This window comes from Leucopleurus acutus, assembly GCF_964270905.1.
Source record: "Leucopleurus acutus genome assembly, chromosome: 4".
NCBI classification, from domain to species: Eukaryota; Metazoa; Chordata; class Mammalia; order Artiodactyla; family Delphinidae; genus Leucopleurus; species Leucopleurus acutus.
In genome coordinates this window covers 62,591,560-62,616,260 of record NC_139146.1, presented here as the reverse complement: position 1 = coordinate 62,616,260, position 24,701 = coordinate 62,591,560, and the positions used below count along the sequence as shown (strand labels likewise).

The window sequence follows — 24,701 nt, the reverse complement described above, 5'->3', positions numbered from 1 at the left end:
CTCTAAGTGTAAAATTCACAAATGAAGGCAAGGGAACTCGGCAATAATTTCCACCTATGCTGTAAATTAAAACTAAATAGAACTAATAACTCTTGGTTATTCTGGCAGTTAGAAAAGCTTTTCAATGCTTGCATCTGTACAACCATAACAAACATTACAAGAACACAGGAGTCGGTCAGCTTAGTTGGTGGATTGGCACTGGAATGAAAGCTCCATGAGGAAATCTGTCTCTTTCAGTCGTTATTATATCCCTGATGCCTGGCACCCAATAAAGCTCTGTTGAATGAATAAATGAACGAATGAATGAACTGCTGCATGAGTTTGAAAAGGTACTGCTTCAGCTGACTGTGCAAGCCTAACTTTATGGAGTAAACGTGTGATTCCCTGTGCCTGGGCAAACCCACAAGACTCATCCATAATTAAAACAAATTAGGTCTGTCAAATACAAAAGGAGCCTGGAGTCAAATTAATTAAACAAGGAGGCCAGTGGACTGAGATGGCTTTAATGCCTTAGCAGCCTACTAAGCAAGCCAAAACCTAAGCCTGTAAAAACCTCAAGGTTAAGAAATCGCAACTTAAGGACAGCCAATCACAGACAGCCAGCAAGGCTTTCCCAAATACGGCACCCACTTGAGCTGTAGCCAATCTATTACTTTCCTTGCTTTGCTTCTGCCTCTTCTCTATAAGTCTTTCCCCTAGTTCTTGTTAGTGGAGCGCTCTGAGGGGGAGCAGAATATGTGACCCCAAAACATGTCACTCTGGCATGTGGATCATTTTGAAATGAGGCCAATCAAGACCCAACAGATTGAAGAAAAACTTTCACCTCTTCCTTAACTACCTAGAAGAATTTAGATATGGAGCCTGACCCAGAAAGGGAACTTTTTTTTTTTAAGTTAATTTTTATTTTTGGCTGTGTTGGGTCTTCGTTGCTGCACATGGGCTTTCTCTAGTTGTGGCGAGCAGGGGCTACTCTTTGCTGCGGTGCGCGGGCTTCTCATCGTGGTGGCTCCTCTTGTTGCAGAGCACAGGCTCTAGGAACGTGGGCTTCAGTAGTTGCAGCACGCAGGCTCAGTAGTTGTGGCACACGGTTCCTAGAGCACACAAGCCTCAGTAGTTGCAGCACAAGGGCTCAGTAGTTGAGGCGTGCAGGCTCTAGGGCATGCGGGCTTCAGTAGTTGTGGCATGAAGGCTCCATAGTTGTGGCTCACAGGCTCTAGAGTACAGGCTCAGTAGTTGCAGTGCACGGGCTTGGTTGCTCTGCGACATGTGGGATCTTCCCGGGCCAGGGATTGAACCCATGTCCCCTGCATTGGCAGGCTGATTCTTAACCACTGCGCCACCAGGGAAGTCCAAAAGGTAACTATTATCAGAGATAACTTTTAATCTGAAAGAGCTATCTGTATGGCAGGTAAACATTAACTAGCAAACATCTGCTCTTCTACTGCCCTGTGAAAAATATAGCTATAAAAACATATATAGGCCTTCCCTGGTGGCGCAGTGGTTGAGAGTCCACCTGCCGATGCAGGGGACGCGGGTTCGCGCCCCGGTCCGGGGGGATCCCACATGCCGCGGAGCGGCTAGGCCTGTGGGCCATGGCCGCTGAGCCTGCGCATCCGGAGCCTGTGCTCCGCAACAGGAGAGGCCACAACGGTGAGAGGCCCGTGTACCGCAAAAAAAAGAAAGAAAACAAAAAAACAAAAAAATCCCACATATATACACACACATATATGCATATATGTCTGTATATATAAATATACATATATATTTGAAAAGTCCTTCTATTGTCATTCTCCACTTTGAAGCCTCAACTGCTAAATCTGCCCTTGTGTCTCATTGTCTTTATGAGGCTCCCATATGTATGTCATTAAATTTGTTGTCTCCTGTTAATCTGTCTTATGCCACTTTAATTAATACCAGCCAAAGAATCTGTAAGCGTAAAGGAAAAATATTTTCTCCCCAGCAGCTCCTAACCAGTTTGGAATTGCCTGATTCAAATAGGTTTTTGCTCAAATAAACTCTTAAACTTTTTAATACGCTTCAGTTTATCTTTTAGCACTGGGACTATGTTAAGAATAACTAAGAAATATAAAAATGTGGCACCTGTGTAGTCTGGATGATGGTCAAGTCATTCATACAAGAAATTCCTGCTCCCATAGCACCTCGGAGGCCAGCTGTCCCAAACTCCATTCGAGCCCCAAAACATTTTTGCAGTTCTTCTTTATTACCTTCTGCAATTAGTTGTTTCACTGACTCCAAAGTTAAGGGATTCTGCAAAACAGAAATGTACATACCAGGTGAATAAAGTAATGAAAAATCAGAAATATAAGAAAAACCTCACAATAACTCTAACCTATAGGAGAAAAAATATATATATATTATAATATATGTATATGTATGTATTTGAAAAGCATATATACATGCGTACATATACACGTAGAGGCTTTTCAATTTTCTGATGCTTTTAAAATCTGAAATATGAAGTTGGTCCTTTAAAAATTATAATGCATGACATTGTGATATAACGTTTTTATTTAGTTTTTGTTCCTAGTTCCTGGCAAAGAGGTCATAAAACCCTTGAAATTTCCTGAATGATTAGGATGAAAGGAGCATCTTTTGTTATTCATAACAAACCCGTTTCATCCATACCTGAGTTTATTCTACTGATGTGACTCTTGGGAACCAACCAAGTGATTAGATGGTTGGAACTTTCAGCCCCACCCCCTGACTTCCAAGAAGGGGAGGTGCTGGAGATTAAGTTCAATCACTGATCATTTAATCAATCATGCCTATGTAGGGGCACTGAAGCTCTGCACTCCTTCCCACCATACTTTGCCCTATGGATCTCTTCCAACTGGCTGTTCTTGAGTTGTGTCCTTCATAATAAAATTGGTAATAGTAAGTAAAGTGCCTTCCTGAGTTCTGTGAGCTGTCCTCCAATTACCAAACCCAAGAAGGGGGTCACGAGACCCCTGGTTTATCACTGGTTGGTCAGAAGGAGAGGTGACAACCTGGGACTTTTGCAGGTATCTGAAGTGGGGACAATATTGTGGGACTAAGCCCTGAAGCTGGAGGGTCTGTGCTAACTCTGTACTGAGTTAAATTGTTGGACACCCAGTTGGCATCCACAGAGAAATGGAAACTAGCACAGTGTGAAAAACTCACACATTTGGTATCAGAAGTATTGTGAGTAAAAGGAAATAGTTTTTCCTTTATAATGTAAGTATTATTTTCTTTCCTACAAAGGTAAGCACTTTTGGAGAAATGGAATGAACATACAGGTTCTGGGATCTAACACTCAGAATGGAATCCCAGCAACACCACCACTCACCAACTCTATACTGTTGGGCAGATTATTTAGCTTCTTGAATTCTCAGTTTCCTCATCTCCAAAATGGGAACAATCTATAACCTTCCTTACAAGGTGGTTTACATTAAATTCATGTAAAACACCCTTTTCTATCTGGCACCTAGTAATAATCAAATGTTCATTTTCTTCCCTAATGTCTTCAAATTTTCCCAGAGTGATAGCGTATATAATTTAAATCAACACCTTACTTTGGTAGTGTTTTATAAGTTGTTTTGTTTTTTTTTTTTTTTGCGCTACGCGGGCCTCTCACTGTTGTGGCCTCTCCCGTTGCGGAGCAACAGGCTCCGGACGCGCAGGCTCAGCGGCCATGGCCCACGGGCCCAGCCGCTCCGCGGCATGTGGGATCTTCCCAGACCGGGTCACGAACCCGTGTCCCCTGCATTGGCAGGCGGACTCTCAACCACTGCGCCACCAGGGAAGCCCTATAAGTTGTACAATACTTTCACATACCTGGTCAAATTTGAATCTTGCAATGACTATAAGAGGCAGGCAAATAACAAAAACCCCATTTCATAGACGGGGAAGCCTCAGAGATTAAGTGTCCTGCTTAAACTGTATATGTAAGCATTAACTTAGTACCTTTCATATTACATTAACTGCTTCAAACAGACACTCACATGAATCATTTAAGTTCATTTTAAATTGCCCTTTTTTTGTGCAATAGTTGCATAAAATGTTAAGCATGGAGAAAAACGACAATTACATTAATTCCATATCAAACTTTTAAATTAAGGATTCAGGGTAACAAAGAGTAAGTACTTTATATTCCATCTTACAGTAATCACCTCAGTGGATGACCATGCAGGCAAAACATGGCCACATAATTAAACTTTGAAATGCTACTGCAATAAAATGCTGCCTTTTGGAATTAAGCCCACATTTTCAGATTGTTCCAGATTCAAAAGGAAACAAGTAAAAGCCCACTTTTTTGGTTAAAAGCAATAGCCACTGACCACAGAGCACAATCTGACCTATCAGATTGTTAGGTGCCTGCAAGTTAGGGCTCAGATCTGCAATGTAAAAGAGGTTCAATAAATACTTGCTGAGTGAATGAGAAAACAGAGACTTCAAGGTCACACCCAATATCCAGTGATTCTTTCATTCAGTGTAGATTTGGAAAATCCTAACCGGCCTTTGATATCTATAAAAGACCTAATTAGCTTGAGAGAAACCAAAGGAGGCAGAAAGGTAAGCATAAAAAAATCAAGAGGTCAGCAGCGATCAGAGTCATACGTGGCAGTGACACATTTGTCAGCACCCAGAGGAACAGGCATGGAGGTACAGTGGAAATGCTCAGAGGGTACCTGCTGGTGCCCCGCCACCCTTGGGGCAATCAGACTACAGGGCTGCAATGCTTTTAGCTGGCAGGAAGTTCCCTCTGGGTGCCTGTTTCAAGCCAAAGGAAAAATTGAGAGAGGAAAGAACAAGAGGAGTGGTAGCAAAAAGATGAAGAGGACAACACCCCCTCACCTCTATCCAGTGAGGTACTCTCTCTGTATACAAAGATACAACATTTTGTGGAAACTGGGTTTTTATTTCTTCAAAGGGTAAGTTTTATGAAACTAATTCATTACCAACTATGGCTTCAAAAGATTTCTACTCACTGCCAGGTAGTGAGTTATCAGAAATGGAGACCTTTTCCTCCGCTAAAGAATTCACAAGAATTACAAAGAAAAACCACCCAAGGAGTTGCCAGTAGCATCAGAAACACGATGTGCTGGCATTTCATGTGAAGTGGGGGGCCCGAGGGTGAAGAGGAAGGCCTGGCCCCTGCAGAAAGGGCTTGTAGTCTTCCTCGCTGACTCAAATATTTCAGGTCTCTACTATTTCAGTGCACAGTAATGCACTGTGCAGGACTATGGACCATGGAATTTCGTGAATGAGTGCGCAGCACCGGCTATATGATTTGCTGGGGCCCAGTACAAATAAACCCACAAGCAAGTGTTTTTGTTTTTGTTTTTGGCCAATCGCTAAGGGCTATGAGGAAAAAGAACAGTCTGTTTAGGGAGAGTATTAGAGAGAAATAATTTACCCTTGGAAGCCAGGGAAGCCCTCTGCATAAGCCACATTTAAGTTCAGACCTGAAACATAAGTAACGACATGAGAAACAAGTTCCGCAGAAGAGAGCTGAGAGGAATTTTCCGGGAATACAAACAGCGTGCACGACGTAACAAGTAGGAAACGAGAGACTCAGGTTAGAAAGCAGACAGGGAGTGATGTCCGGAGCTCGGTCCCTGCTTCTCTGTTTGCTCCAACACCTAAGAGAGTGAAAAGCTAGGGTGCTGTGTCCAAGGGGTTCCCCCTTCTTCTTCTCAGCAAAGTCTGAGACCTGAGAAAAACGCCTGAAGCCAAGCGGGTCCAACCGAAAGGATCCACGTTTGCAACCCAGCGCCTGGGAATGCTGCTCTGCCAAGTACCCGGGAGTTTGAGGAACAGGCGGGGACAAATAGGGGTCGGTGGCGGACGCACTGCTGACTGCAGCGGACGAGCCCGCGGTCTGAGTGGCAGGAACGCGCGCTCGCCGCAATTAGACAAGACCCCTGAGCCCCGCCGCATTCAGACCAACCCCGCTCGCTGCCCCGCTCCCGAACTTGCAGTCCCCGCCCGCCATGGGGACTGGATGGCTGATTTTGTCCCGGGACAACCTTTCCTGGACAAACTTCAAATGTGCCACAAACCAGCCACACCGACGAGGCCTTGCCGCCGCCACGTCCTCCTCCTCGGTCTTCCGGCGGGACCAGCGCGGCCCCGCGGGGCGGAAGGGAGGGAAGGAAGGAAGCGAAGGAAGGAAGCGCCCGCACCGGCACTCGCCGCAGGAAAGGCGGCGCGGCGCCCGGGGAGCGGGCAGGGGGTCCTACACCTCCTCCGGGCGCTCCCGGCCCCCCGGCGCCCTTCACCTTGTCCCATCGCAGCCACCGGGCCGTCTCCTGGTCCAGCCGGGCGTCCATGCCGGGGCCGCCGCGTCCCGGAGCCCCCGTCCCCGCCGCCATCCCTGCGCTGCCACCACCAAGTTCAAGAGGTGGCAAGATCGTCCTTCCGGCGGGGCGGGGCGGGGAGGGGCGGGGCGCGGGCGGGGCGGAGAGAACCGGCTCGGGATCCACCCGTGTCGGGAGGAAAATGACGTGCTCCGCCGGGGAGCAGCCTCCTTGCAGTGTACAGTTGCGCCTCTGGGGGCAGCGGGATAGAAGCGTGGGGTGGAAGTGGGCGTGCTGAAAGATCCCGAGGTCAGCCCCATTCATACAACAGCTATTCATTCAGTTCCTACTGTGCGCCACGCACCGGGTCAGGAGCTGGGATCCAAGCACGGGTAAGCCCAGAAAGGAGCCTAAAAGTTATGTAGAAATTCTGAGAGTCAAGAATAACCGAGAAAAATCTTGAAAAAGAAGAAAAAGTGGGAGGATTAAGACAAATAGATGATAAAACAGAATGGAGAGTCCAGAAACAAATCTACACGTATATGGACAGTTCATTTATTTCAATGGTGGCGCCGCAGAGCGAGTGGAAAGGACACTTTCAATTAATGGTGCTAGGTCAACTGGATATCTATGTAAGAAGAAGAAAAAAGAAACTTGAGCCCCTACCTCACATCATACCTCATATAAATATGCATTCCAGGCTAATTGTAGATAAGTGTGAAAGGTGCAATGAAACTTCTAGAAACTAAGGAGTTCATCTTCATGACCTTAGGATCACTAAGCCATAAAGGAGATGCATGCAGTGAGCATGAAAATGTATGCGTAAGAATGTCTCTAGCAGCATTATTTGTTATAGCCCCAAACTGGAAACAACCCAAATGTACATCAACAATACAGTGGACAAATACATTATATTATATTCATACAATGATGTAGAAAAATTGTGGTGTATTCATACAGCTGTGAAAATGAACTATTGTACACATCATAGATGAGCCTCACAAACATTATGTTGAATGAGCGACATATTGGCTCATTCCATATATGTGAAATTCTAGAATAGGTAAAAATATAAGGAAAGAAAGCAGATCAATGGTTTCTAAGAACTGTGGGTGGGGACAAGGGTTGCCTGCAAAGGGCACAAGGGAATTTGGGGAAAGATGGAACTGTTCTGTGTCTTGGCTGAGGTTATGATAAACACAATACACATTTATCAAGCCTCATAGAACCGTACATGCTAAAGGGTAAATTTAAAATTATTTTTGAAGTCTTAAGAGTTAAAACTTTTAAAGGAGGCAAAACTAATCTATGGGCATCAGGAGAATGGTTACTTTGGGCAGGAAGAGGTGCCTCCTGGGATGCTGGGCCCATCCTTTTTCTTGACCTGGGCAGTAGTTGCTCAGGTGTGTTCACTTTGTAATAATTCACTGGGCTGCACCTATGAACTGTGCATTTTCTTTGTATTCTATTTCTTTCTTTTTCATATTCATTTATTTATTCTCTTTCAGTTTTAAAAAGAAACCAATATGTATCCAGGATCTATGAGAGCTAAGTCTAATGAGAGGCATATCATACAATATGATCATATAATCACACGAGTTAATATGTAATCATTTCAGTTAATATGTAATTACAAACTGATAAGAATGCTGGAAGGAAAGCAAGGAGACTCCATGAGGGTGCATGTTAGTGGGCTGTCCTGGTGGGGGAAGCTTCCCTCAGCACTTGAAGCTTGTGAGGAGACAGGATGGAAGGATGCAGTTAATGTTGGGGGGAGGCAGCCTGGAAAATGCTTTCCAGATAGAGACCCTCTAAATGTGGTGCTTCCCCCAAATGAAAGCTACAAGAAACCAGAGCACAGGGAAGTAGAAGAGAAGAAGGATAGGCAGCCTCAGTCTCCCCATCTCTCAGCTTGTTGTAGGTCTGCCACACTTGGGCTGTCTCCTTTCTCTGCACCAGACCAACCTTCTTTTCAACATCCTAGGACAGAAGTTGTGGACACAAAGAGTCTGAGACCAGACAGGTGTCGACTGAAGAAAAACGCACAACCTAAAGTTGTGAGTTAAGTTTTATTCAGGGACCTTACTGAGGACTGTAGCCCGGAGACAGACTCTGAGAGAGCTCTGAGGAACTGCTCCGACTAGACGATGGGGGGGGAACCATGATATGTAGGAGTTTGCTGGAAAAAAAACATGTAGTTGAACGTCAAAAGATTACCGCTAATCACAAAAAACAGACATCTCAAGGTAATGATTTTAACGCTTGTGTGGGAAGATGCAAAAGTCTGAGCTCATTGAAATTATCCCTTAGATATGCATCTTAACTATCTAGGGCCAGTATTCAAAGCACAGAGGGTTTCCAGGTTTTCTCCATTCTGCATGCCCCTCAGGGTGCACTTTCGGGGGGGATTGGGGGGAGACAACGGCTAACGGCTCGATGGTGGGCAACATTTGTTGTTTACTGGAATGGCAGGCAACATTCCCTTTCCACACAGGTCTCACTTGCACTTGCTTCCCTCCCAAATACCAGAGCTCTCCCAGGTGGGGCTGTGCAGCTTCCAGCCTTCTGCCACGGTAGGGCGGGGTGGGGGAGGGAGGGAGGGGGGTCCTCGGCCTCAGAGCTCCAATCACACCCTCCACCATGGGGGTGGTTGCAGCTGAGTCTCTGCTGCAGTTCCAAAGGTGTGGGGAATGGGGAGGCCAGAGGATCTTCTGACACTTTTCATTACATTCCTCAGCACAGAGATTATGGGCCCATGGAGACATCCTGTCAGAACTATTTAACTTCCTTTTGGGACACCAAGGGGCAGGTTTCTCAGTGCTCAATATTCAAGGAAAGAAAGCAGGTAGGATTTTTTTTTTTGGCTGCATTGGGTCTTCATTGCTGCACGCGGGCTTTCTCTAGTTGCGGCGAGCGGGGGCTACTCTTCATTGTGGTGTGCAGGCTTCTCATTGCGGTGGCTTCTCTTGTTGCAGAGCACGGGCTCTAGGCTCATGGCTGCAGTAGTTGTGGCACGTGGGCTCTAGAGCGCAGGCTCAGCAGTTGTGGCACACGGGCTTAGTTGCTCCGTGGCATGTGGGATCTTCCTGGACCCGGGCTCGAACCCTTGTCCCCTGCATTGGCAGGCGGATTCTTAACCACTGCGCCACCAGGGAAGCCCAGCAGGTAGGATTTTTCAAGCCTAGAAGAACTTTTCACAAGGAAGTTGAGAAGTTGTAAGTAAATCCTCCTCCCTTAACTTACGAAGGTCGCCAAGAGCTCAGGTAGTGTGCTAAAAACAATGCACAATGGCCTTACTCTGTTACTCCCTTCTGCTTCCCATGGGAAGCAGAAAAAGTCCTCTGAGGTTGTGTCACGGGGTCTCTATGTCCAGGAGACTTTCCCAGGGTCTCTTGTAACTAAGATGACTGAACTGGAGGTCTTTTCGGTTCTGACAATGATGCTACAGTGACCTGAATCAGTTGATTCTCACACATGATCCCCAAATTAACATTTCATGTCTGAAGAAGCCCATGTAGAATAATAGAATGTTGGAGCAGAAAGAGTTCTTGGGGAACAATTTGGACCTCGTTTTATAGATGAGGGAACAGAGGCAGAAAATTTCCAAGCCCCTCTTCAAGACACACAGCTGGTCACGGGCAAAGCCAGGATTCTTTGTGCCTGCTCTCCTGATTTTCTAATCCAGTGTTCAATCCCCAGCTCCACTCAGCCCATTTCTACACATTTCTATAGAAGGAAGTTCCATGAACTCTGGGAATGTGTTTCCATTTGATAGCGGCTGGGTCTTGATGAAAAACAAATATGAACCATTTCTGGCATTGATGACATTAGGTGATGCTTAAAATAATTTAATTTGTTTGTGCATGCTCTCCTGCTGCCTGAGAACTGTTTCACACATGGATGCCTCATTTTTCCTTGGAAACCTTCCCAACTTCCCCAGACACCTTGTCAGCAATTCTACCAGTTCTCTTATATCCAGCCCAGGATAAAAGAAAGTTCTAAAACTTTTTACTTTGGGAAGCTTTAAATATTTACTAAAATTGATCCCCATGTAAATATCACCCAGGTCAACTATGATCATTGTTTCGTGTACCCACTTCTCTCTCCTGTATATTTTGAGGAAGATTCCAGACATCATATAATTTCAACTATAAATCTTTTAGTGTATGTCTCTAGAAGATCAGGACACATTAAAAATAACCACAAAATCATTATCTCACCTAAAAATTTTAAACTTAAAGTTAAAAATTCCTTAATACAACTAAATATCCATTGAGTGTTCAAATTTTCAACCATCTAGTGTCTTAATTTTTTTTAATAGCTTGCTTGAATCAGTAGCCAAATAATCTTGCTATTGGTTAATAAGCCTTGTAGATCTCCTTTAATCTATAGGTTCTGACTAAATTTCCTTGTAATTCATTTGTTGAAGAAACTGGATTGTTTGTCCCATAGGGTTTCCCAACAGTCTGGGTTTTGCCGATTGTGTTTCTGTGGTGTCTGTTAACACGTTCCTCTGTCTCTTGTATTGCTTGTAAATTCATCACATTATAATTTTCTCTTCATAGTCTCTCCCTCACTAGTCTCCTTGAGGACAGGAATGGTGTTTTGTTTATCTTTGCCTGCCCAGAGCCTAGCACTGTAAGTGCCCAGTAAATGCGTGAAGAAATGACTGAAGTCAGGAGGCTGTTTATTCCTCCCTCATGAAGGAAAAGGGGAGGCTCTAGAGTCAGGACTGGATCTTGGCTCTACCCTTTGTTCTCTGGGGGCCCTGGGCAAGTCACTTAACCTCTCTTGGCCTCAGTCTCCTTATTTCTAAAATGGACGCAATCGTAGTGTCCAGCTCATAGGGGTGATGTGGGGCTTACATGAGGAACTAAAATGCTTAGCCTAGTGTCTGGCATGAAGTAAGCACTCAATAAACGTTAGCTGTTATCATGAAAATTTTACTAGCTTGACAATCTACATCAGTCAGGATAGCCTAGGCTAAACAGAAGTAATAAATGAATCCCTAAATCTCAGGACTTAGTGAAACAAAGCTTTTTGTTTCTTGGTCATGCTCATGTTCAGGGTGAGTCAGGGGACGCTATACCCCACATAGTCACTCAGGGATCAGAATGTTTCCATCCTGTGGCTCCTCCATCCCAAGATGTGGCCTCCACAGTCACCATGGACTAGTGTGGGAATCACTCGTGGCTCTGAAACGCTTCTGCCTGGGAGTGGTACGTATCACTCCTACTCATACTTTATTAGCTAGAACTCATATGTACCCACTGAAGTGCCGGAGTACTGGGAAGCGTAGACTATCTACGTGCCCAGAAAGGAGGAGAAAGTTGGATAGGCAGGAACGCTCATGGGCACTACCACACACTCAGTGTTACCTGTGATTAAGTGTTAGGACGGTTGCAAATATCAATGATTCTGATGTATTTCTAACAAGCAAGGAGTGATTCTTAGCTATTACTCAGTTGAAATTTAGAACCACCACCTGCTAAAACAGTCTGTTCTCCTCCATACAGTAGAGTGAGTTTTCTTTGTAATAGTAATCAGATGACATCCCTCTCCTGTTTTCAATCCTCCCATAGCTTCATAATGTACTTAGAATTAAAACTGTATCTTTTACCAGGGGCTTCCAAGCTCTACGTAATCTATCCCCCTGCCTTGATCTCCTGCCACTTTTCTCACTCACTTCTATCAGCCATGCCGTTCTCTGTGCTGATCTTGAAAACGTGTCAAACAAGAGCTGACCTGGAGCCTATGCCTGCACTGCTTTCCCCCAGATTCCGCAATGACAAATATCCACATTTCATTCAGGTTTCTGCTCAATTATCACCTCACTAGAAACTCTCTTCTGTAAAGTGCTGGTAAATGTTTAACAACTAGCTTTCCGGGATAAAAAACCCTGGTTTGTAGTATTTGCCAATTTCTGTGGTGTAATTATGCTCACCATGGCCGTTTCCAAGCTACCAACATGATGTCACTGAACAAAGATTTGAGAGGAGATGCGGAGTTGCACATCATTATGTAATGTTTCCAATGCACAGATAGAATAGGCGTAAATAACTTAAAGAGCATAGATAGTAGTAACAAGTAGTAAAATAAATAGAAAATGGTGAGTTTTGAGTATTTATTACGTTCTTTTAATTATAATGTATTTACCTGGAAGTGTATAAAATTTAAATTTTAACAATGGCTGTGTTTAACATCTGGCTAGCAAAATTCCTAAAAATTTGCTAGTCAGCTCTCATGAACCAGTATAAGCTGTCAAAGACATACCTTTCTTCTCCTAAAATGGGATCTGCACCCCTCTCTCATCTTACTTTATTATTCTTCAAAGTGTTTATCACTACCTGCCATGATATTATAAATTTGATTTTTAACAGTGTCTGTCGACCGTGTTATAATGTAAATTCTTTTTTTCCGACTGAGTCTCCAGCACCTAGAACGTCATAAGAGATGTTCAGTGTTTGTTGAAGAATAAATCACTGGGTCTCCCTACACTTATGAAGAAAAAGGAAAGATGGGTATAGTCATATTATAAGATACAGATACAGCACCTACACAAACTTTTTCTCTAAAACAAACTAACGTTTCTGAATTTAACCAAGAAAAGTGAACTGCTTGCCACTGTTCTCTAGCACCCCGATTTCAAGGCTGATGAGAAAAGCAGGCATGTGCCAATAGACTTTATCAGTATACTCATTACTAGCCATAAACCCAAAGTACACCAACAGCAAACATTTCTGCAGACCAGATGGAGTTTGTCTTTCTCAGTGAAAAAATGAGAATATCTCTTATTTATGCCTATTTTCATTAAATAAATTCCTCCCATAACTCTTTTTTTTTTTTTCCTTTTTTGCAGTACGCGGGCCTCTCACTGTTGTGGCCTCTTGCGTTGCGGAGCACAGGCTCCGGACACGCAGGCTCAGCGGCCATGGCTCACGGGCCCAGCCGCTCCGCGGCACGTGGGATCTTCCCAGACCGGGGCACGAACCCGTGTCCCCTGCGTCGGCAGGCGGACTCTCAACCACTGCGCCACCAGGGAAGCCCCCATAACTCATTTTAATAATTCTTTGCACTTGAACTCCCACTAGGCCTCTGATCATTAAACATTTAACGCCAGGGCTGGTTAGTGTTCCCTAAGAGAGGAAGCCCAGCGTCCTCTTTCCACTTCTCTTTTTCCTCTTCATGGTGCCCAGTTGTCTAGCACATCTTGCACACCCCTGACTTGTCACAACCAGATCTCCGGGGACGAGTCATTATTTTCATTAGATGCTTGGTGACTAGTTCAGCATCATTGTTTCCTTCTGCCTCAGGTGTTTGGATGTTTGACCAGGCACTAATGAGCTGGTGAACTTAGGAAAGCACCGTCATTGAAGTGCTATGTGCCTTGGTTTCTGCCTCAGTCAGAGAAAGAGACACCTGACCACATCATCAGAGTGTGTGAGGATAAATCCTCCTAAGAGATTCTTGTTTGAAAACTTCATTGTCCTCTAAACTGTTAGTTTACTCATTCCACTTAGGACCAAGCCTTATACTAAAAACTGCATCTCTTGGAAGCGTTGAATTTAAGAGACTCAGGAGGAAGAGGTTGTTTTTTCTCCCGAGCATCCTGTAATTCCTGATGTTTCTGAAACACCACCACTTTGGCAACTGAATTATTCAGCCTTTTTAAGTCAGAACCCAGAGAAGCCACAGTTTCTGTTTGGGTAGCCACTAGGTAAGTTACTGTGCTCCAAAGGAAGCTGCAGATACACTGCATTTTTCTTTTTCATCAAGATTATTTTTATCTACTGCCTTCTCACCTCAGTCATTTCTAATTCTCCCTGAATTAATATGGAATTTAGTTTGTACTTCTTGAAGCAAACAATATTAGAAAGGAGACCAAGAGTATATTGCTAAAAGAAGTACTTTTCTGGGGCTTCCCTGGTGGCGCAGTAGTTAAGAATCCGCCTGCCAATGCCGGGGACAGGGGTTCGAGCCCTGGTCTGGGAAGATCCCACATGCCGCGGAGCAACTAAGCCGGTGCACCACAACTACTGAGCCTGCGCTCTAGAGCCTGCGTGCCACAGCTACAGAGCCCATGTGCCACAACTACTGCAGCCGTGAGCCTAGAGCCTGTGCTCTGCAACAAGAGAAGCCACCGCAATGAGAAGCCTGCTCACCACAACGAAGAGTAGCCCCCGCTCACCTTTCTCTGCAACTAGAGAAAGCCCCCGCACAGCAACGAAGACCCAACACAGCCAAAAATAAATAAAATAAAATTAATTAATTAAAAAAAAAGTACTTGCCCCCAGTAAAATTATATTGCAGAGATAACACACAAATCATAGTTTAAGGTGGGCAATCCAGCCTTAAATTCCTTAAAGTACCATTGTGTTTAACTCCAGAACAAAAAAGATTTTAAATTTGTAAACTTACCCATTCTAATCACTGCTCAGTTTTGATCTAATCCCATTTTCTTTCTTCAATGACTTTAGCCCCCCTCCTTTTCTACCTGTAGAGATTAGATTATCATTTTCGATGACTCATGCCTCCCCTTCCTTATAGGAAGATCATACATCCACCCTTTACTTTGCAACCTGCAGGGACTTCCTGTTTGAGGAGTAACTTCCCCTCCCCATCAATGTGGGGCGTGGCCGTGTGACCTGCTTTGTGAGGAGATGAGACATAGGTCGAATCTGAACAAAAATTTGAATAGGCACCGTATTTTTCAGACAGTTCTCTTTCCCTCTGCCACTGAACAGATGTCCCAAGTGGTGCTGCTCTGTTGGTTTGCATCTGGGGATGAGAAGCCACAAGCAGCAAGTTGCAGCACCTGTCCCATCACCTGACACGTGATGTGGTCAAGACAGAAATATTTGCAAACCACTGGGATTTGCGGGGTCATTTGCTACTGCAGCAAAGCTGACTAATCCACCCTGGAGTGGATTTACCTGCTTTGAGGATGGTTGGAATAAAAGAATGTTTGGATTTTAAAAGTTAGCCCTTCTAATTTTTCCCATACCATATGATGATAAAAGTATTCAGAGAAAGTTCCCTAATCAATTTGACATTTCTCCCAAGTCACCAGCTTGATGAGGGACAGTCAGGGTTTTTAGCCTCCTCTTACTGGTAAACAAAACAAAACAAAACAAAACCACAATGTTTCTCAACAAACTCCAGGCACTATGTACCCTGAATAATTGAAACATTTTGACTATTAAATTTTTCATGTTTTGCTTTTCAAATGCCTTCAGACTAGCAGAAAGATAAAAATACTTCTGCAAAAAGTACAAAGGAAAAAATTTCCACAGTTCTTGAATACTGGTAATTATCACATTCTGAAAAACATTGTGTCATAGTCTGACTTGATGAAATCATTAAAATGTGGTTTGACAACTATAATTTGCTCTAGACAGGCTCCTTTTCAAATTAAAGGCTAGATAATTATATAGCTGGACATCTAAATAATTAAAGGTTTTCAGTGAATGTTATCATTTCTGTATATCAAATGTCCCATTGCTTGGTTTTATGTCTTAATGTTCATTTACATCTCTGTGTATGTATTTTACTTTAGTAATGGAGAAAAAAATTTTCACAAGTGCTAAAGAAGTGAAAATTGATGAAATATGTCTAATACACGGAAGGCTAAATGCTGGGGATGTTATAATGAAAAATAAAAGTAAAATAAAGAAGGCTCAGAAAGGTAACTAAACAACTTCAGATCACAGACTCAATCTGACAGATAAACATTAAAACATTAGTTTGTTAATGGTAAGACCTAGATTGAGGCTTTGCACCAAGAATAGCAGGTTGGCCACATACTTTTCTTTCACCCCTTCTAAAACCACACTAAGGTAGAAATAAAGGGACACTTTAGGAGGATATAAATCTACCAGGACAAAGAGAATCAAGAGGGGTGGGAAACAGCAACACATGTTGGATGCTGGAAAGCAGGTAGAAGAATATGGCTGATGTAGCAGCCTGGAGGGACAGGAGTCCTAAACTAGTGTAGAAAGCCAGGAATAATCCAGTTCATATGCAGAACCCTAAAGACTTGGGAATTGGTAGACCCAGACAATTCTATAGGTAAAAATAAACATGGGGCTAAAACCAGAGAAGACTGGCTGAAAATCTGTTTAAGAAGCAGTTAGATCTCTACACTTCTTGCCCTCCATGCCAATGACAGTTGCCCCTTTGCCACATATACTAGCAGAGGGCTGAAGGTTTATTTTCTGGTGTTTAAAGTCTCTTGACTGAGGAACCCAGATACGGGTTAAGATCAGGATACCAATGTGAAGGTAGGCCGAATAGTAAAAAGTTACTTACTGGACAGCCTCATGTAAATCAATGAAATTAGAACATTCCCTCATACCATATACAAAAATAAACTCAAAATGGTTTAAAGACATAAACATAAGACATGACACCATAAAACTCCTAGAAGAGAACATAGGCAAAACATCCTCTGACATAAATTGTAGCAATAGTTTCTTAGATCAGTCTCCCAAGGAAAAAGAAGTAAAAGCAAAACTAAACAAATGGAACCTAGTCAAACTTAAAAGCTTTTGCACAGCAAAGGAAACCAGCAACAAGATGACAAGACAACCTACAGACTGGGAGAAAATATTTGCAAACAATGAGACCGACAAGGGGTTAATTTCCAAAATATACAAACAGCTCATGTAACTCAGTGTCAAAAAACAAAAAACCCAATCAATAAATAGGCAGAAGACCTAAATAGACATTGCTCCAAAGAAGATTTACAGATGGCCAACAGGCACATGACAAGCTCGACATTACTAATTATTAGAGAAATGCAAATCAAAACTACAATGAGGTATCACCTCACACTGGTCAGAATGGCCATCATCAAAAAGTCTACAAATTATAAATGCTGGAGAGGGTGTAGAGAAAAGTGAACCCTCCTACACTGTTGGTGGGAGTGTAAATTGGGGCAGCCACTATGCAAAACAGTATGGAGTTTCCTTAAACAACTAAAAATAGAGCTACCATATGACCCAGCAATCCCACTCCTGGCCCTATATCTGGAAAAGACTAAAACACTAATTCTGTTACCAAAAGTTGGGGTCTGGCTGCTCACCACTCGAAAGCCAATAAAGAGGCAAGGTTGGTGGAAAGGAAAGTTTGCTTTACTTCAGAGGCCGGCAATCGTGGGGGAGGGTGGACTCATGTCCAAAGGCCAGCTCCCCACCACTGACAGTCAGTGGGCAAGAGCTTTTATAGGCAGAGGGAGGGGGCTACATGCAGAAACAGCATAGTCAGCTCTGACAGTCATCCTGAGATTGGTCATGCAGTGGTCTGATCAGCACTGTCTTGGTTGTTTTAAGTACAGTTACAGTTAGTCTTCAGTTCCGGAGCAGTTTGTTCCCATTTCTTTGAGGTGAGTTCTTGGAATTGTGGCAGCTTATGTTGTGGCTACAGTCTGGTCATCATGTAGTTAACTTCTTCCACCTGGTGGCGGTTTCAGTGCCTACAAGACAGCTCACAGGATACGGCTCAGAATATTATCTATAGCCCTTGAGGAGGAACTAAAGGTCCTTGACTTTGCTTAATGACTAAACTATTATTATTTGGTCTTGTTTGACAGTTTTCCTTTGCTTCTGCATTTTCTCACTTCTCTGATTCCACTTACTTTGGTTAAAGTTTTTCCACAGACAAAAGGCAGGTGGAGGACCTGGGGGGAAGGACCTTAGGGTCCTGCTCCATCTCAATTCAAAAAGATATGTGCACCCCAATGTTCATAGCAGCACTATTTACAATAGCCAAGACATGGAAACAAACTAAGTGTCCATCAACAGATGAGTGGATAAAAGAAGATGTGGTATACACACACACACACACACACACACACACACACACACACACACACACAATGGACTATTACCCGGCCATAAAAAAGGATGAATTATTGCCATTTGCAGCAACATGGATGGACCTAGACAATATCATGCTAAATGAAGTCAGACAGAGAAAGACAGATATATATTATATGATATCACCTATATGTGGAATCTAAAAAAATTATACAAATGAATTTATTTACAAAACAGAAACAGACTCACAGCCATAGAAAACAAACTTATGGTTACCAAAGTGAAAAGAGGAGGGGGAGGAATAAATTAGGAGTATGGGATTAACAAATGCACACTACTATATATAAAATAGATAAACAACAAGAATTTACTGTGTAGCACAGGGAACTATATTCAGTATCTTGTAATAACCTATACTGGAAAAGAATTCTGAGAAAATATATATAACTGAATCACTTTGCTGTACATGTGAAAGTAACACACTGTTGTAAATCAACTATACCTCAACTTAAAAATTTATTTACTGAATATTGATATTGACCCAGGCATCTTGCCAATCTGTCTTTCCAGAATGGTGAGAGTCTTACTGGAGAATACAACCAGCCCAAGAAGAAAGAATAAGAGCTAGTGATATTGAGAGATTCCCCCAGTGAAATCGGTAGCTAAGTGGCATTATGATGAAGCTCATGCAGCACATAGAACGTCCAGCTAGTTATTCGTGCCCTACTCTTAAATATAAGAAGTCAGCCCAGAATCACCAGATTTTGAGCCATCCTCCAATATGAAAGACAGAGGCCAAAATAAACAAGAAAAAGTAAAAAACAAACCAAAAAGACTATACAAAACAGAGATTAATATCTTGATAAAAATAAGGAAAAATGCATTTATGGAGTAATAACAGGATTATTAAGAAAAAGAGATTTATAGACCAGAAAATATGGAAATTAAAAACACAATAGGAGAAAAAATATCCTAAAGTATGGTTGGAAGAAAAACTTAAGGAAATCTCCCCAAAAGTAGAAAAAAAACAAAGAGGAGGAAAAAACATTAAGTGAGAAATTAAAGAGTATTTTAGGGATTCCAGGAAAGGACAGAAAAGAAAATGGAGGGAAAGAAATCATTGAAGAAATAATTTAAGACAATTTTCCAGACATGAGTTTCCAGATTGAAAGGGCCCACTGAGTTCCTAATAAAATACATCTAAAAAGACCCACATTTCACATCATAGTGAAATTTCAGCATGTTCTCTCCAAATGAGGGAGTGAATCCATTTAGAAGAAGACATGGGACCCAAGAAGCAGGTGACCCATAAGAGAAAGATGCAAGTTATCTCTAGGATGACACCGAGGGAGCCATCCGAATGCCCTCTGTGCAGCTGGCCCAGGTATTAATCCATCCAGACCAGAGCAGGTCAGAAGGCACCAGGAGAGACGGCTTCAAAAAGTTGAAAGTGATAAAATTCCTGATGTATTGTACTGAAAGGAGACTTACTCAACTGGAGGAAAAGTTGGGAATAAATTAGTGACAAATTCTTAGGAATGTAAGCAAATTTAAAGAAAGGTAATTATAAGCTCTAGGGAAATAAATTGTACAGGAAAAAAAATTAATACAACATAAATTGGCTGTCAACAGAGTTTACGTTCTACATGGCCATAAATGGAAACTCTAAATATTGATCTCACCAAACTTACAACATATTGGGAGGGTGGGATATTGAGAGGAATGTGTATGTGTGTGTGTGTGTGTGTGTCTGTGTCTGTCTGTCTGTCTGCCTGTGGGTTAAAAAAATGTAAACCATCATCTTCTGTGGTGAGAAATCAATAACTTATGTTTAAAAGTAAAAAAAAAAATCAAGGTGTATCTATATAAGCATGTTATTTGGAACTATAGAGGGAAAGACAAAACCAGTTAAAAGAGTTAAATGAAGTTGCATTACTGTGAAACGGCGGTTACAGAGGCTGCTGTTTTTCATAACGAGCTTTGTAGAATTATATAACTCTTTAAAACTATAAACATGTATAACTTTGATAGATATAAAATAAATTAAACAAAAAAAATCTGTATGGAAAAAGAGGCTTTGAGGTGAAGCCAAACAGCTGAGCATAAATTGGGCTGACCTGGTTTCTTTTCAAGGACTGAGCTCTGGGGCACCCAAATCTTCAGGGACACCTGAGAAGGCACAGCCAGAACTGTTGCAGGAGACCCAGGGCATGGGAGGTCCTGGAGGCCAGTGAGGCAAGTGTTTCAAGGAGGAATGGTCAGCTTTCTCAAATGCTGCTGAGAAGAAAACTCAGAAATGATCACTGGAATAAAGATTACACAAATGCCAGGTATTTGCTTGAGATTTCCAGCCTTCAGAAAGAAGCCATTAGCCTCCTAGTTTAGTGATTCCCAAATCAAAATTACCTGAAGCCCTTAAAACAAAGCTCTCTCATTCACATACATATACCTTCACACACATGCACACACACACACCGGCTCAAAACTGAGCTAGAGTTAGATCATTGGGTTTTATGGGGCGGGACCTGAAATTTGCATCTCAGGACATTGCAGTTCTGATTCTGATGGTCAGCAAGAGTTGGGGAATGCTAGGCTGGCTAGACTTTATCCAAAACAGGAGCTGATAGCTGGGCATTGTCCACGCCTACGATTCCTGCCCCTTCTCAAACGTCACATATTTTGTCCTCAACAATAATTCACATATTGAAGCTTGCGTTCATACTGGCTTCATATCTAGCAAGGCTTTGAGCATTCTGTTTTAATATATTCATTTTGCCTTAAAGAAAGTAAATGGACTGTGCCTCGATTGTGATTTTTCTTCTAGAGTTTCATATTATAACAAGTAATGTCTATTCTTATGCGTTATCCCACTTGTCATTCAGACATTGAAGACTGTTTCTTCTTCATAACAGCATTAGATGGGTATTGAGACAAGCAAGCAAAACTTCTCTTTCAATGGCTTTTGAAAAGAACAACTTAGCAAACAGTAAAATTTCTGATTCAGTTATTAATCCTGCAGCCATCTTTTAATCCATAATGACTTCCTGAAACAGTAAAAATAAGTAATAATTTTTCTTGTATTAATGGTTATTTATTTCTATTAGGCAACCTGGTAATACTATTCTCTTCTCTGAAAGTAAAAATAACTATTTAAAAACAGCTTCTTTTTAAAAATATATACAACATTATTTGCCACCTTAATCATTTTCAAGTGCACAGTTATGTGGTGTTAAGTACATTCACATTGTTGGGCTACCAGTACACCATCTCCAGAACTAAAACAGCTCTTTTTTAAATGTCTGAAGATAGTTTTGCATGCTTAATATCTACTAAAAAATTAAGTGTTGGCCAAGCTAATAAAATTAATATAAATATTAAGAGTGTTAATAAAATAACTTATGAGTATCTTGAAATATCACATTTTCTTCTTTTTTCTACTGTATTCGTTTTCTATTGCTGGATAACGAATTACCTGAGTTGAGCAGCTAAAAACAACACACATTTTACATTCTTTTTATCATAATAAGTCTTTGAAATCTGATGGGTCTAGTACACTGACATTACATTTCAATTCGGACTAGCCTCATTCCAAGTGCTCAGCAACCACCTGTTAACATCCTTGCTACATGAAGACACACCTCAGAAGCAGAAGGCTGCAGGATTAAACCCAGGAGCATGTGGCAGTTATGTCAATTGCATGCAGTTCACATTGTCCCATCCTGGCTTTGTAGGAGGCCCATGAATGGTCTTAACTAGATGAACTCCCTCTAGGTGGAGGAGATGGGAACTCCAGGGCATGGTCTTGGTCATGGTCCTCCCACCATGGGAGGATGTGGTCTAGACTTATTTTAGAAAATATCAATGGTCCAAGACCTTGTCTACCGACAAGCTTAAACCTGGGGAAGGTTATATAAGGTACAGACGAAATTAGTATTATTGGCTTATCACAATTGTAGCAAAAGTGTTGCAAATTACCACCACAACTCGCATGTACCCACAAAGGTAGATTTTGCAGTTCTGTAGCACGTCTATTTCTCTTGTCTCCACCATGAGGACTTTGAGAATGCTCACACACTGGTGATGGGAGTGTGTATGGGTAGAGCCACCTTGGAAAACAAGTGAAATAGTAAATGTACACACTCTAAGCTTCAGCATTTCCCTCTCAGGTATATAAGATTGAGCTGTAAAATTTTTCTGTAAAGGGCCAGATAGTAAATACTTGGGGTTTTGTGGGCCAGAAGATCTTTGGCACAGCTCCTCAGCTTTGCTGCTGTGCTTGGAAAGCAGGCATAGGCAACATGGAACTGAACGGGTGTGTTTATGTTCCAATAACACTTTATTTGTAGACACTGAAATTTGAATTTCATATAATATTCTCATGTGACAGATATTCTGTTTCTTTTCTTCAACCATTTCAGATATACAAATCATTCCCAGTTAGTGGGCCATACAAAAACAAGCAGCAGATTGTCCTAGAGGAACTGTTGCACACCAGCAGTGTAACTCTTAATTGCAACAAAATAGAAAGTCTACTGCCAAAGCATAGACAGTGAGTAATAGTTTGTGATATACTCATAGGGTGGAACACTGCACAGCACAGAAAATGCATGAGCTACAGTTACATGTATCAGTGTGAATGGATTCCAAACACTTAATATTGATCAAAAAAGCAAGTCACAGAATTCATACAGTATGAATTCATAACAGTTATAATAAAGGTAAAAAAAAAGCAGAATTAAACAGTACAGAGGTGATAAAACTATAAAGAAAGGCAAGGAAATTATAAACACATAATCCAAGAAAATGTTTCCCTTAGGAATGAGAAGAGATGGAGATACATTGGGAGAAGCATAACGGGGCTTCCAAGTTACTGGAATTTTCCCATTTCCTAGATTACCATGCTGGGCATGTAGGAGTGCCTTTTCCTAAGGTGTATATACAAATAATATACACTTATAAATGTATATTTTACTAATTTTTAAAAAGGATCGCTACTGAAAATTTGAAGTTGGTATAGTGCTTTATTTCACAGATTTGTTTACATATTAGGGATTTAGCAAATGAATCTTAGTTTTATAGGAAAGGGCGCCCTCTTCAGGCAATATGTCCAAAGTTGTTAAAGATTTTAAATAGAAAATATGGGCTTATAAAAAATTTATACCAGGGCTTCCCTGGTGGCGCAGTGGTTGAGAGTCCGCCTGCCGATGCAGGGGACACGAGTTCGTGCCCCGGTCTGGGAAGGTCCCACATGCCGCGGAGCGGCTGGGCCCGTGAGCCATGGCCGCTGAGCCTGCGCGTCCGGAGCCTCTGCTCTGTCCGCAACGGGAGAGGCCACAACAGTGAGGGGCCCGTGTACCGCAAAACAAAACAAAACAAAACAAAAAACACCTCATAGAATCACAGGACCAAGAGGCACTTTGCGAGGTGTTTTATGTCTAACGTTAACCAGTACAAAGTATTTTATTTTTGGAAGTCTCCAGGGAAGCATTTTTGCTATTTTAATTGAATAATATGACTTATCTTAGTTAAAAAAAAAATCCCTGTTTCTTTCCTAATTTCTATTTATTACCAATATATAAAATCCCTTTGACTCCTTCCTTGGAAGGTTTAAGGTACAATTACAGAAATGCTTATCGTGGGATGCCTCCCTGTGTTAACACCTATAGGTGGGAAAGGCTTAGTTTCTTGTTATTGGCAATAACTTACATATTCTTGCAAGTATTTCAGAATTCTATTTCTATTCAAAGAGAAAAACTCTATCCAGATCTAAGACCTTGTGGTTTACCCAAATGTTCAACATAAGCCTTCATTTAATGTGTATATTATAGTACAGTCTATGAAAATGATTTATATAAAAATTACCATTTACTCAGCAATTGGTAAAAATATAGTGGAATTAATAAATCTGTTCTTTTGGTCCAGGCATTGCAATGTAGTTAAATAAAATTTGTTCCTTTGTTAACTCACTAAACAGGTACTTATTAAATATTATTATTATTGTAACATTAAACATAGTATTTATTCTCCCAGATCATCTTATACCATCATTGTATTAAAAATAAAGTTTCAAAAGAATTCCTTTTTTTAGTTGTTAGTTTTTAAAACATTACAAAATATTTGTTAATTTTTTATTTTCCTTTTCTTTCATGGTTATCAAAACTTAATTTCTATTAAAGGCTTTATTGGCCCTAAAACTGTTTTAGAGAAAAACATGTTAATTGAGTAAAAAATGGGTTGTACTTCTTTAAAAAAAATTGTATCATTTTAATTTCTATGGAAGAATGAAAAGTGGACAGCAGAAATTAGAATTCTAGAATTTTAAAACTGGAAAAGATTTTAGAGATCATCTTGTCTGTTGCTGTCCACTGAGGGCTGAGTAAACTGAGTTCTAAAGTGGTCACTTGATTTTTCCCAAATCATACAATTTTAGTAATTGAAACAACTCTTTTAATCAGTTGCAAATGAACTTAAGTAAAAGGTTGTTTTTTTTTTTTAGTTTTTAAAATTTATTTTTATTGAAGTATAGTTGATTTACAATGTTGTGTTACTTTCTGCTGTACAGCAAAGTGATTCAGTTATGCACATATATACATTCTTTTCTAAA

The 24,701-nt window shown here is 41.6% G+C and overlaps 1 protein-coding gene across 3 annotated transcripts in view; it reads right to left on the bottom strand.

Moving 5' to 3' along the window:
• The window catches only part of PGM2 (phosphoglucomutase 2), a 33,640-nt gene extending 27,276 nt beyond the window's left edge, over nt 1-6,364 (bottom strand). For 2 of the 3 annotated variants that reach the window (XM_082838726.1, XM_082838727.1), the window contains exons 1-2: nt 6,264-6,364; nt 2,101-2,268 (exon numbers count right to left, since the gene is read on the bottom strand). In XM_082838726.1, coding sequence (XP_082694852.1) covers nt 2,101-2,268; nt 6,264-6,356 — 261 coding nt within the window. In that variant the 5' untranslated portion in view covers nt 6,357-6,364. Of the gene's footprint in view, nt 1-2,100; nt 2,269-5,398; nt 5,448-6,263 lie in introns of all 3 variants that reach the window. The other variant, XM_082838728.1, reaches the window with a different exon arrangement.
• Between the last annotated feature and the right edge of the window lie 18,337 nt (nt 6,365-24,701).